Source organism: Notolepis coatsorum, assembly GCF_963971535.1.
Source record: "Notolepis coatsorum genome assembly, chromosome: 4".
NCBI lineage: Eukaryota > Metazoa > Chordata > Actinopteri > Aulopiformes > Paralepididae > Notolepis > Notolepis coatsorum.
In genome coordinates, this window is record NC_140168.1 from 181,000,411 (window position 1) to 181,015,251 (window position 14,841).

A 14,841-nucleotide genomic window follows, 5' to 3' on the forward strand; every position below is an offset into this window, starting at 1 on the left:
CTGTAGTACATCTGTGTATGGAGAAAAAGAAAACTAAATAAACAGGAATACTGTACGTGTAACTACAGTACATTTTTCTATGGGCGCCGTGAATGACATTTGGTCCACACGTCCAAAATGGTGATATAGGGACTAGGGAGGTGTAGTGGTTACGTCATTGTTGTTTCCGGCCGGTCCACCTCGCTTGAAATTGCAATGTATTTCCAATGGACACATTTCTAAATCGTCTCGTAACAAATAAAGCATGAACATTGGCATGGTGTACCTTTCTGTGTGTATTCATCCACAATCTATAGCTCAACATGAAACAATTCGCAATTAATTGTAAAATAATTACGTATAATTTTATTTCAACCAAAAATGTTAAACAATCATGTTAGTGATAGAAGGGAACTAATTTTGTGCAAAAATGGAAAGCTTGCCAATGTTCATGAGGCAGAATTATTACAATAGCCGATAATAAATGTTCCCAATGATAAATCCCTAATACGGGTGGACCGCGCGGGAAACTAAAGTGACGTGAAACTACACCTCCCTATTGTCATCATGGTGATCTCGCATCATGGATCAAGAACTCCCGAGAGGCCTCAGTTCCAGCTGGTGGCGTATTCCTCCTCCCTCTGCGGCTGCCAGAATTCCGCCCCCTCTATGATGCGTCGGATGACTGAGGCGGAGGTGATGAGGAGGTGTCCGGCTGCGTGGAGGAGGAGAGAGGACATGCGCAGGGCTTCTCTGAGGGAGAGACGGTGTCATGAGCAACGTCATTAGTATTGTTATTGTTCAGTTAAGATAAGATCCTTCTTTATTGTCTGTTGGTACGGAAATGTGTTTTGTCAGAACACACAGTACCGTGTTACAAAAGAGAATGCGAGACAACCGTGTTAAAGAGTAGGGTTGCACGATACACCAGCCATTAAAAACTAAAATATTCCATTTTATTAGTATCGATACATTTAGAATAATTGCCTGATGTATTTTCTATGGGTTGAGTGACTAGAGTAGTGTGTGTGTGTGAGCCTGTCAACAGTGTCAGCTGATTTTAAGATATAGCTCAGCAGCGGTAACAGAATTTTTTTTATTTGAAAATGTAAAGTTTCAACATAACAATAAATAGAACAGGCTGCTCTTGGGGGGGAAGGACGACATGATGGGTCAAGTGCAGAGAGGCATTTAATCTGCGACCCAATGGAGCATGTGTGTTCCTGTGTGTCGCCCATCTTACATGTGTGTGTTGCTGCATGACAAATAAAGACTTCTCTGTACAGACCTAAAGTACTACGTTATCCTGACAAATAAATACTTCTCTGTACAGACCTAAAGTACTACTTTATCCTGACAAATAAAGACTTCACTGTACAGACCTAAAGTACTACTTCATCCTGACAAATAAATACTTCTCTGTACGTTGTCCTCCCACATCTCATCCCTATTGTCTTACCTGAGGACCTTCTTGGGGCCCAGACATTGGAAGTCTGCACTGATGGAGTACAGGCCTTGGAAGGTCGCTTTGACATTCAGAGAGCCAAACAGGTCCTTGGGGTTCAACCTATACAGGTCAAAGGTCACACGGGCTATGTCTTTCCCAGCTCGGGGCTTGTTGTAGTCCTGCTGCTTGGAGACAATTGTGCCCTGTGGGGTTCAGAGTAAAATCATTTAGCGTAAGACGGTCAAGATTGTAAAGTCCAAATCAAAACATTATTTCTTGTCACAATACGATGTATGATGGCATTTAGCTTTGGACTTATGAGATGTATTTTTTATGTCTTTTGTCTTTTCTTGTATGACATCAAAAAAGCAATATTGGGGATTTAATCTGATTGAAGCAGCTTGAATGTGTAGATGTAAATGTGTTGAGAGCACCAAAAGAAAACACCACACAGATCGTATCAGTTGCACACTGCAGTGCTTCTAGTCAAATGGCCTTGAGATTATTTAAAATATATATATATATTATCCACTTTTTCTTTCAGAATAGTTGATTTTACAATGGCTGAATGATTGATAATGACTATTAATCTCTAATTAATGATTGATAATGACTAATAGTCAGCCGTACATCCTGAGGCTTCCATGTCTGCCCAGGCTCCAGGGCCATGAAGACGGTGTTGTCAGGCAGGGCCATGAGGAACTCCTCAGAGTCCACCTCTGTCCCGTCCTCCTCACACACCAGGGACAGAGTGACCGCGGACAGCGACATCATCAGGGCCTGGCACACCTGGAGCAGCGGCGAGAGGAAGAACGAGACAATCACACTAGTAAGGAGGCAGCGATACTGGTATGGGATATCGAGTCGACACCGGGCTAAAGATAGGGTATCGGTATCGGGAGTATTTCCCAGATGCTAAGACCTGATATGAAGAGACGTGTTGTGCACGTGTCAGAAGTTAAAGCAAAGACTCTTAATTTTTGCTGTTTTTGATATATGGAATAATGTGTCTTTAATGGAGAAAATGGATTATATCTCAGTCATGTTTGCCCAATTGACCATTAGTCACACGGTGGCCATTTTGCTCTTGTGTCATGCTCTGGTTGGGATTTCTTTCCACCCTGTTGCGTGGGAACAGGGTGGAACAAAATCCCAACCTGATCATGACATGAGAGCAAAATGGCCACCATGTAAATATGATCCATGACCCAACACAAATGATCCGTTTGTAAAATGTATGGATGAGATTGGCACTCTGCAATCAGACAAAACGTAAAAGCTAATAGGACTCGGAATTGTAACTGCAGTGAAGAAATGGTTCACTGCAGTAATATGCAATGTACAGGTGATTAAACTGGGTATAAAATATATAAATTAGTACTACTGAGTAGTGCTAATCAGATGTATGTACAGTGTTGTAGTATTAATATGTACAGTGATACAGGTAAGACACTATGGTACACAGTAAATTTCGCAGAGTAGATTTTGCTCAAACAGTAAATTTTACTCAAACTGAGTAAAATCTTACTCCGTTTGAGTAAAATGTACTCTGCGAAATTTATTGTGTAGTAATTCATACTGGCCAGCAGTAAGAGTAGGTAAGGGATATGTACAGATATAGATAGTATCTACAGATATGTACAAAATAATTATATGCAGGTATGTACAAACATGTGGATAGATAGTATACATGGTAAAAGAAAATATATATATATATATGTACAGCATTATTGTACATGCTATAATACAGAGTTATATGCAGGTGTATAAGTAGGTATATAGAAAAACTATATGCAGGTATATTCAGACAGATATGTGTATTTATTTATATATGTGGTAAATATAAATATTTTAATATATATATATATATACGGTATATACAGTACTATTGTACATGCTATCATACATAGTTATATGCAGGTGTATAAGTAGGTATATAGAAGAAGTATATTCAGAATTCAGACAGATATGTGTATTTATATATGGTAAATATAAATATTTTAATGTGTATATACGCTATACAGCATTATTGTACATGCTATCATACAGAGTTATATGCAGGTGTATAAGGTATATAGAATAATTATATGCAGGTATATTCAGACATGTGTATGTATTTATATATGTGGTAAATATAGTATATGTGGTAGTATAGGTATAGAAGAATTATATGCAGGTATATTCTGCGAGATGTGTATTTATTTATATATGTGGTAAATATAAATATTTTAATATATATACGCTATACATCAATATTGTACATGCTATCATACAGAGTTATATGGGTATGAGGTGGGTAGTTATGATTACTGTGTAGGACACCGTCTCTTCTTTTATGCCTGCTGTGTTGTGATCCTCACCTTCTCTCTCAGCTGTCCAAGAGTCCCTGCCGTCAGGCCCTTCCTGGTGTCCCTGTTGTGAGAGCACACTCTGAACGGGCGCTGTGGAAGTGACCACACCCGACTGGTCACTGATCTGAGGAACAGACGATACATATTTATATACTGTGTGTCAGCTGTGATACAAACAAAAGATTTTCAGACTCAACTGGAACAAACAAAGACCTCCAACATTTACATTTACATTTAGTCATTTAGCTGACGCTTTTATCCAAAGCGACTTACAAGTTCTTTACGACAAGTCATCAGGAAGGGCACAAATCTATCAGATGAGTAACAATGTTCATCAAAGTGTTGACTGCTACAGTGTAGGAGTATATTAGGACAAGTGCATGACAATAAGGTTAGATAATGGTTGAAGAAGTGCGTCTTTAGTCGACGGCGAAAGATTGGACGGGTTTCGGCTGTCCTAACTGTGGTGGGCACTTGAGCTCTTTAAAAAGATTATCCAGGACACATTGCAACTGGAACAGCGTAGATATATACTTTGAAGAACAAGGAGGACGTCATTCTCAGAACTTGGGAACCCCTCATGGACCTCTGACTGTCCACCAACCTCAGTGTGTTATGCATTGATTACTTATACTGAAATGTAATGCGACCATAGATTTTTTATTTTGTTATATTTTATTTATTTATTCTTAATTTTATTATATTTGTATTACTTATTATTATTATTGTAAAAAATAATCAATAAAAAGATAATTGAGAAAAACAAGTTTTCAGGAAATTGACCCAAGAGTCCAAACAGTTTAGACTTCTACTAAAAGCGTATTTGAAATTTAAAAAAAAAGAGACGTTTTAAATAACGTTGGATATGTTGTCCTTAAAGGGGAACTACGCCCAATTTCAGAATTCATGCATGTTATTCCTCTGGGCCAAGACGGAACAAAAATATTAGTGAAAATGAGCTATTCTCTTCCAAATGATGTCAACAAGTATAAAGTCTGAAGCTGCTCCATAGACAATGACATGACACTGAGAGCACCCAGGGGAACGTTCCGAGTTCTGTATCATTAGGGGATCCGCTCGGCATCACTCATGCACTGTCCTCGCACGTGCACGCACACTGAATAAAATTCCACAAATGTACCTTTAATACCAGTATTCGTCTGACCACACCCCTCGTTAGCTTACCTTCATAAGCAGGTGTGTGGTCACCTGCTCTCTTCCTTCTCGCTTTCACCACAAGGAAGTGCCTCGGTAGTACCCCACTTGACGTGTTGTTAGTTGAAAAGAGTTGTGACAAGTTTACATTGTGCTTAGTTTTTTCTTCTCTCATAACTGTTCAAAGGAAAAAGCTAAGTCATAATGTCTTCTTCGGAGAGTAGACCCACTCTTCACCAGCGGTTCTCCATTCCCGCCTCCGTCGTGCGTTTTGGTGCGGGGCTGCTGCCACTTTTGTGGTTGCCGACCCAGCCCAGGAGGCAGCCGATGGGTAGTTTGCCTCTCCGAGGAGCCGAGGCATCGGTGCCGTCGCTCCGGCGATGGCCTGATCTCGACTCTGGTTCCAGGGAATCGTCCGTTGTTGAACGGTCGGTTGTTTTGGGTCCGGAGGATTTGCGACGCAAACTTTTCGCGTCTGCCCGTTCACGTCGCAAGATGGTGGCATGCAGGCGTGAACGGCCTGGGTTTGGGGAATTGCTGGAGACCAGCGAGGATGCGTCCGGCTCTGGATGTCCGATGGAAACTGAGGACTTCATGGAAGAGTCGGACGGATTCTTGTTTGAAGGTCCTGTGGAGGCGAGTATCCCTCCTATCCAGGAAACACTGGAGGGGGGAGAAATGGCTCCTTGGGACGCCTTGTTCGAAGATGTCGAGGAACCACCTCGGCCTCATCAGCAGGATGCCCTGCTATCAGCCACATCAGACTGTGGCTCCTCAATGGGTCAAAACCTGCTGCATGTGAGGGATGCGGGTTCGGTGGAGGAAGGTCAGCAGGGGGAACTGCTGGCTTTGTTTCCCGAGCTCATGGCGGTAGCTGCCGCTGCAAACGGCGTGCCGCTGCCGCTGCCATTGCCTGCTCCTGTCCCTGACGATCTCATAGGTCATCTCTGGCAGCGTCGCCCGGTGAGAGGGGTGGATGTTGTCTACCCATTTTTCCCCTCAATGGGGGCCTATGTTCGTCAGGGTCAGGCGGTTTCTAACATCATGGGACTTGCCCCCGCCTACGTACCAGTTACGCGGGTGTCGGGGTTGGTCAAAGGTATGAGAGAGGGCATGCCACGGCTTGATAGGCCGATGGCCGCTCTCCTCTGTCCGGATGTGGTGTGGGAACCATTATGCAAGCCGGTTCTCCATGGAAGATCGGATAGGCGATTGGCATATTGGGGTGACCAGTCATTTATCGCTGGTACACAATCGCTGGCTGCGGCTTCTAACATCGCCCACCTGGCTAGATTTGTATCGGGGATAATGACGGGCGGCATGGATCTGACCGAGGTAAAATGCGATCAGATCACCCAGGCGGCAGGAGCTGTCCTGCACCTTACCCAGGTGCTGGCCATAGCCTCGGGGAAGACGCGCGCCCTGGCCACCCTGATCCAGCGCCACCTTTGGCTGGAGCAGGCTCGAGTGCCGGAGAAGAAGAGAACCCCTCTTCTGACGGCCAGCCTCTCCGATGCTGGACTGTTCGGGAAGGCCCTGCAGCTGATGACCTCAACGTGCAGAGAGATGGCAGAGGAGAGATCCGTTCTCCAACCCCATTTTCCGCCTCCCGTCCTTGCCGGTGGAGTCAGAAGGCTTCCACGACGTCGAGCTCCCTCCGCCGTGCCTACCACTGCCTCCGCCGCCGCTGCTGGCCCCTCCAAGAAGGCCAGGAGAAGAGACGGCGCTTCTGCTACCGCCGGCCCATCCACGACCGGAGGAGACGGTAGGGAACGTCGAGACCAGCAGACAGTTACCTACCGTCCCTCCGGGGCTCCTCGGGGTGGCAAGACTCGAGCGGCACGAGGTGGCAGACGCCGCTAAAAGTGACTTTTCCCTCTGTGTCCCCTCTCCTCTACACCCTCCCCGGCCCCTCATGATTATGTTTTTGTGCCTGGAAATAAAGAGTTCCCCGATATAAGGGGAACTGTATTATTGGCCAAACAAACTGTGTTTCTTCAACAAATCATATGATGGGGTTGCGTAAATGTGAATCTGCACTATTACATTGAGGGATGGGTCATGTTGTGTTACGAGATTAGGCAAGGTCTGCAAGCATACACTCAGTCGTAGGAGGTTCTATTAGCCTGACGCTCCACATGCAGGTAGAAACTGGTGGTATTTCCATTGCTTGAACAAAGTAAATGTGTCCCACAACGCTGTTGTGTTAGTTGCAGTAATACTCGTACACGCACGTTCCACGGCCTGGCCGTTACTCTCTGTCAGCGTTGCTATGTATGACATAGAAAGCGGGTGTAGGATTCACACACATACGACTTGTTTTGTTATAAATCCTGTTCACATTTGTGGGTAGCGGGCATTGTATTAGCTTACGCTATACATTGGCATTCTATCGAAGGTTTCAAAATGCTACAGTTGTTATTATGTGTAGGGAAAAAGGGTTTTTTGTGAGGGGGTGTCGAATAAACCCCTCCTTTCCACTTGGTTGGTTTAGGAGATTTTTTCTCATTCTGCTGAGCCAGTCAGGGCAGAGTCGTTCGAACGTCTTGGCAGGGAGGGGGGGGGGGGTTGTCCTGCCGACTCCTATTACAAACAGGAGCCGTGTACAGGGTTTCCCCCCGTCATAGCAATGTTGCTATGGCGACGGCTTCCGTGAGTTAAGATCTTTACGTAAGGTTGTGGTGTTAAGGTGTCGAGTTAGAGCGTAGGGCTTGCGGGTCTGCTACGCTTGGTCACGTGACTCACAGTTGGCATGTCTTTTTCACAACTACGACTCATGTGGGAAGGCTTCTGGGAAAGTTCGGTCTGTACTCTCTGACAAAAGGAGTGACTGGATGTAAAAAATAAACAGTTTTTTTTTTTGGGGGAGCTCCAGTAGCTCACCGCGTATCTCGGCGCTATTTCGGCGTCGGGGACAACCGTGCGCGTCACGGATCTGGGGTACACGAGTTCGACTCCCGGACTCGCCGTATTTTCTCAGAGTGTCTTTCCCCGATCTATATCCCATTCAACCTGTTTCTGTCGGTCATGCTTGACCAGAAAAAAAGCGATAAACGCTAAAAAGAACCAGCTGACTGGTCAACGTAAAAAAGAAAAAAAAAAAAAAAAGTTTTTTACTCCCAGCTGTGCAGTTGGGTTCATACGGTTGATGCTTCTTCTTTATTATTATAAAGAGTTGGATGAATCTATATGAATTGGAAATGGGGGACCCTGATGGTAACAAGACTAACGTCTTTCTCAGGTCTGCATACCCTTAACAGTTGTATGTATTGAGCCGTACGGTATTGTACCCATTCTGCAATCTGTTGAATAAAGTTTTCACTCATTCATTCATGGAGTTGGTTGCATCCCGCCCCTCTTGTCGTTCCCCTGGGCGCCTTGGGGATTCAATAAGATGGTCTACATGGCCTATTATTGATGTGGATATGCCCGACGCACACATAGTGCTAGCTCGGGATGTTCTGCTGGACATTAAGCAACTGACTGGCGCGCCTTGGTTGCTTGGGGTTAAAACAGCGTTTTTATAAAGCAATTGGGATGGGGGTTTTTCCTCTTCCGACGACCTGTGTGGTTGTCGACGGGTTCTTGTTCGTATCAGGGGATGATAACGGAATGGATCTGGACATATGTAGAAGGGTCTCACGCCCTGGGGGTGGGCCACCGGGCGCGGTTCGCACCGAACGTCTGGGTGGCGCCTTCTTTTCATGTTTAAGATCAACACGCATATCTGCCCCTTCTCCTGGAGTTGGCATGTCGGCGTGGTTAGGGCACGGGACTGGTTCTGGTCACGCTGGTCCGGATCGGTTAAACCCGTTGTCCGCCGGGGATGCAGATCTGCTGTTCTGGTACCCTGAGGGACTTGGGCTTTTTTTTCAGGGGGAAAAATGCTAGGTCGGTCCGGGTGTCACAGGGTTAAGCGCTATGGAGCCCTTGTTGGGTGCATTGTATTCTACACTGTCGTAATGGCTTACGGCCGTGCCAGCCTGTACACGCCCGATCTCGGCGGATCTCGGCCGCCACGCAGGTTGGTCTTGGTTAGTACTTGGTTGGGTGACCTCCTGGGAATACCAAGTACGGGGTGTTGGGGCTGGTTTTCCATTCTTGCGCTCTTCTCTTACGCATGGTGAAGAGGGGTCTGTTGGAGTGGTCTTTGACCTCCTCAGGGGACCCTGTGCTCCCCGTATCACCGGGCCCGGTCCGAAGTAATGTTTTCGTTGACCCGTAGGCCCGGGATAACCCTGTTGGAAACTGGAACACGGGTACTGCGGCAGTGCCGCAGGTATGTTTTGGTGTTTTTTTCCTGAGGGGTTATGGGACCAACCACCGCATAGGGTAACGACTAGGTGGTTGGTTCTCTGGTGTGTTGGAGCAGTGTCAACTCCCGGGTTAACCGGTTGAGGGTGCCCCTGCACGTTCATGACGTCTGCCAATCGTGTCAGCCTTCTCTGCCTCAACCCCTCTGGGTGGGGGTTTTTAAATGGAGGCTTGGTCATGCAACAACGCCAGCATGCGCCCCTTCCGCCGGGGCGGCTGTGTTCAGCTGTCCCCTCTGGCGCCTGTCTCGTCCGCAGTCTCCAGGCTCGGGTTAACAGCCTGTTGCCTGGTTTTCCCCGGTGCGCTGCCTGCTTCCGTTGGTTAACCTTTTTTGTGGGCTTACGGCCATGCTGACTGCCTGTTCTGCAGGGTCAGTGTGCCAGGCGGTGTACTATTGGGGGGACAGGGCCCGCTCGGCTGAGGGGCCTTTGTTCGAATACGCTGGCGATGTTGGGGGCGGGGTCATTAAGTGCCCACCTGGTGGGGTCTTGATGCTGGCATCATGGACTTCTCCGGGCCCCCGTTCCCCTTTGGTGGGTCTGGGCCTTCCTTCGCGCTCCGCTGCTACGGCCTTGCCACGGGGTTGGGTTTGCCCTTGACCCCGTGTTTCTGGGGGCAGTAACGAGGTTGTTCCCTCCGTTCGTTTCCGGGTGGCATGCGGGTTGTGCGTGTGTGTAGTCGTGGGGTCAGGCCACGGCTGCTCACCCTGTGCGTTGAGTTGCTTGAGTGCCTCTTCGCATGGTCGGGTCCGTCGCCCTTCCGGGAAACCTCTAATAGGGGGGGTGCCCTCCATTAGGGGGGGTCGGGGGGGCTCGGCCCTCCCTGTTCTGATGGTCGTGGGGGGCTTTCAGCGGGGTGTATTTGTCGGCCGGTGGCTCCGCTCGGCCTCCCTATGTGCATGAGTGATGCCGAGCGGATCCCCTAATGATACAGAACGTTAGGTTATGACTATAACCAAGTTCTGTTAATTAGGGGTGACGCTCGGCATCCGACGCCGCTGCAGCCCTTGACCTCACCTTGTGGTGAAAGCTTGGGAAGGAGGAGAGCAGGTGACCACACACCTGCTTATGAAGGTAAGCTAACGAGGGGTGTGGTCAGACGAATACTGGTATTAAAGGTACATTTGTGGAATTTTATTCAGTGCGCGTGCACGTGCGAGGACAGTGCATGAGTGATGCCGAGCGTCACCCCTAATTAACAGAACTTGGTTATAGTCATAACCTAACGTTCATAGGTACCTTTTCTGTTTCAGAACTGAGACACTATAGAATGGCAAACGGTAAATGGTGAATGATACATTTATCCAACGCGCTTTACGATTAGTTCCTCACATTCTACCCATTCACTCACACATTCACACACCGATGGCAGAGGCAACCATGCAAGGTGCCAACCTGCTCATTGGAAGCAGTTAGGGGTTAAGTGTCTTGCTCAAGGACACTTCGACACGCTGCCCGGGAGGGGTGGGAATCGAACCGGGAACCTCCAGATTACCAGACGACTGCTCTACCTCCCGAGCCACTGTCGCCCCAAAATAAAGCTAATTTCTATATGAAAAAGAAAACAAACGGGTTGAAGGTTCACAACATCAGGCTCTCGTCAAACGTTCTGTGGGTTCACAACATCAGTCTCTCATCCATTGTCAATGTAGCAACTCCAGACTTTATACTTGATGACATCACAAGTTTGATTCTTACTTCTCTGGTTTCTGGCTTTGGGAGAGAGAGTAGCTCATGTTCACAAATATTGACTGACCCGTCTTAAACCGTGAAAATAACATATTCAAATGTGTTATTTGAGTGCTGTGCCCCTTTAACTAAACACATTGTGTTTTACGGGAGCCAGAAATCAATGATTGGGAAAAAAACAACAACAGAAAAACAGAAATTGTTTTTCAACACACCCGTAACACCAGTATATGTGTTTAGTTACAAACAACATGTTTGTATTAAACACGTAGCTTTCGATAGTGTACATGTTTGTCACCCCGCCCTGTACCTGAATAAAATGGTAGGTCTGAAATACAGGGCTGCTATCAGTGGTAATATCAGTAATTGTGTCCTGATCAACATATAACACTGAGGTGTTGTGTAACATTTATTGCAGAGGCACGCAGTCAAAGGTACATGGGAAGAGACAGTAAAACAGTGTAGACTGAACGAACCGGACAGTTCTTAGATGACTTGGTCAGTTGGAGATAACGCATTGGTAACGAATGGCGAATTGGGTTTATCTCTGTCATCTCTTCTCAGTTCAGGTTCTCCCGATTTGATAAGCTAAACCTCTATACAGTACTAACATTATATGACGTGTTAGGCCATAGCCTGCTATGCACCTGAACCTAAAAACAGAATCAACTTTAACTCAGATGTTTTCAGACCATGAATAGGATTCGAAATTAGGTTATATGATGGTAAAACATCAGGCAAACTAGGAATGGAATATATCACATTTTGTAGGATCTGTCAACTGCACTGTTTTTCTTTTTAAATGAATTACCGGTACACAAAAGAGGGTCATATAGCATATCAAGTCAAGTCAAGTCATTTATTTATATACGTTTAAAAGCTCAAAGAGCCGACCAAAGTGCTGTAAAGTAACTACAAAATTAAAAACTATAGAGATAGTCACACAGTGGAACAGAGGACAATACAACATGACAATACAACAGAATCGTCAGTCAATACAGTAGGACCACAAGACACTAGGAGTATACAACAGACGATACAGTATGACAGTAGACAATATGTTATGACAAAGACTATACAGCCGACAATATAGTAAGACATAGGAGACTAGACGATATGTTATGGCAGTAGGACAATGCAACAGACAGTACAGTAAGACATAAGACACAGGGAATGACAATAGAGTAACTGGAGACTGTATTGAACACAAATCAATAGAGTATCAATGCAATAAATTCCACCTACTTTAACAATAAAGATGTGGTCTCCATTCTCTGGTCTGTTTCTTTCTAGTGTTGTTCTCTGCTCCTCCTTGGTCCCTGGTAGTGGTGGTGATGATTGTATTGGAGTGTCCCCGTTTGACCCAGCAATCCCATTTGCTTGGACTTTACCCTGAGCAAAGTGATGACTCTGATAGGCTACAACAACACAAGGCAAGGTCTCTCTCTCTCCCTCCCTCTTTCTCTGGGTGTCGTGTTGGATCTTTGACATGTTTGTATCCACTAAAAGGTATTTTAAAGTAATTTAACATTTTTAGCCATAATAGCCTACAGATGTATAATCCAGACACAGAGCTATAAACTATATGCCACTATATTCTCAAACTTTCTCATGTTAAGGAACACCCCTGCCCACTTTGACAACCTAGGATGGCTTAGAGTAGACGACAGAGTACAGCTACTTGCAATGGGCCTGGTCTACAAGATACACTACACCACTCAGGTACCCATGTACATGTTGAAATACTTCCCAAAGGTCAGTGAATACCACGCCCACAACACCAGAGGGAGTTCCACAAATCATGTGCAACCCAGATTCGGCACAAACAAGGGACTAAACATGTTTCGCAATTATGCCACAACAATGTGGAACGCCCTACCCACAGCCGTAAAAAGATGTGAATCCCTACCCACATTCAAAACCGCTCTTAAAGAGCACCTACAGGAGGCTGCAATTCGAAACTGGCCACCGTAAATGTCCAACCTTAACCCTTAACAATTGTGTGTATTGAGCCGTACTGTATTGTACCCATTCTGCAATCTGTTAAATAAAGTGTTCATTCATTCAACACATTAGGCACATTATTAGGCTGCAGACCCCCGTTATATGTATGTTATATAGGTCTATCTTCTCATTGGGCTTGATTGATTGATTGATTGAAAAGTTTATTAACAGATTGCAGAATGGGTACAGTACAGTACAGCTCAATACATACAATTGTTAAGGGGATGCAGACCAGAGAAAGACTTTCGTCTTGTTTACATCAGGGTCCCCCATTTTCAATTCATCATAACATATATGACACACATGACATACAGATAGACCGTACTGCTACATCTATACATTTATGACATACCAGATTTGCAAATACAGTACTGTTTGTGATACAAAAAGTGTCCAGAAAAGAGTGTATATACATTTGACGTAGAAACTGTACATTGGAGGAGGTTGGGTAGCTGCGGTGGGGTTGGGTGGGTGGGGGGGGGACTGTACATTGGAGGTGGGGGGGGGGGGGGGGGGGGGGGGGGGGGGTTGGGTAGGGGGTGGGTGGGGGACACTGTACATTGGAATACTGACAAAGCCATACTTGGTCATTTACTGTACAACTGGTTTAGGACATTTGTAGGGGCCAGTTTCGAATTGCAGTCTCCCGTAGGTGTTCTTTGAGAGCGTTTTTGAAAGTGGGTAGTGATTCACATTCCTTTGCAGCTTTGGGTAGGGCATTCCACATTGATGTGGCATAATTGCGAAACGTGTTTAGTCCCTTGTTTGAGCCGAATCTGGGTTTAACATGATTTGTGGAGCTCCCTCTGGTGTTGTGATCGTGGTATACACTGACCTTTGGGAAGTATTTTGACATGTACATGGGTACCTTGGTCGTGTAGTGTATCTTGTAGACCAGGCCCATTGCAAGTTGCTGTGCTCTGTCGTCTACTCTAAGCCATCCTAGGTTGTCAAAGTGTGCAGGGGTGAGGTGGGTTCTAGGAGTCAGGTCAAGCAGTAGTCGGACTAGTTTGTTTTGAGATGTTTGTAATTTGGTTTTTAGTGCCTTTGAGGTGCTTTGGTACCATGAGGTGCAAGCATAGTCGTAGTACCCTTGAATGAGTGCTCCTGCCAGAGTCTTCAGGGTATTCTTGTTTACCAGAGAGGAGATCCGGTACAAGAATCGAGTTCGTTGGTTGACTTTTTTTATTACATTGGATGCCATTTTGTCACAGGAAAGATTAGCCTCTAGGATGGAACCCAGGTAGGTAATTTCATCTTTCCTTGTGACAATATTGTCACCCACTGTAACTGAGAAGCCGTCGGTCTTGCTGAGTTTGTTATTTGAACCGAAGAGAATGGACTCTGTTTTGCCCATGTGTAATGATAGTTTGTTATCGGCGAGCCATATGCAGATTTTGCCTAGTTCCGAGCTGAGGGTTTTTTCAACCTGTAACTTGTTCTTGTCAGAGACCAGCAGGGCTGAGTCGTCCGCAAACCGGAACAAGTTGCAGTCACAAGCTGACGACATGTCATTTGCATAAATTAGGAACAGTAGCGGTCCTAGTATGCTTCCTTGTGGAACTAACTTGTAGTGAAAGGAACTCTTAACCCTATCTCAAGGAACCCTGTTTTGTGTTGTCACAGCCATATGTTCTATATAGATATCTATGGTCACAGAGGCAAATCTTTCCTGTGACAAAATGGCATCCAATGTAATAAAAAAAGTCAACCAACGAACTCGATTCTTGTACCGGATCTCCTCACAGGTAAACAAGAATACCCTGAAGACTCTGGCAGGAGCACTCATTCAAGGGTACTACGACTATGCTTGCACCTCATGGTACCAAAGCACCTCAAAGGCGCTAAAAACAAAATTACAAACATCTCAAAACAAACTGGTCAGACTACTGCTTGACCTTAC

At 45.7% G+C, this 14,841-nt stretch overlaps 1 protein-coding gene across 1 annotated transcript; it reads right to left on the reverse strand.

The window, feature by feature from the left end:
- Positions 1-587: 587 nt before the first annotated feature.
- Positions 588-3,921, reverse strand: cideb (cell death inducing DFFA like effector b; the record flags this gene model as incomplete). The annotated part of the gene is made up of 4 exons (XM_084312173.1): positions 588-732; positions 1,439-1,629; positions 2,057-2,215; positions 3,787-3,921. The coding sequence occupies 4 exons, from the start codon at positions 3,919-3,921 to the stop codon at positions 588-590; spliced, it is 630 nt and encodes a 209-aa protein (XP_084168299.1).
- Between the last annotated feature and the right edge of the window lie 10,920 nt (positions 3,922-14,841).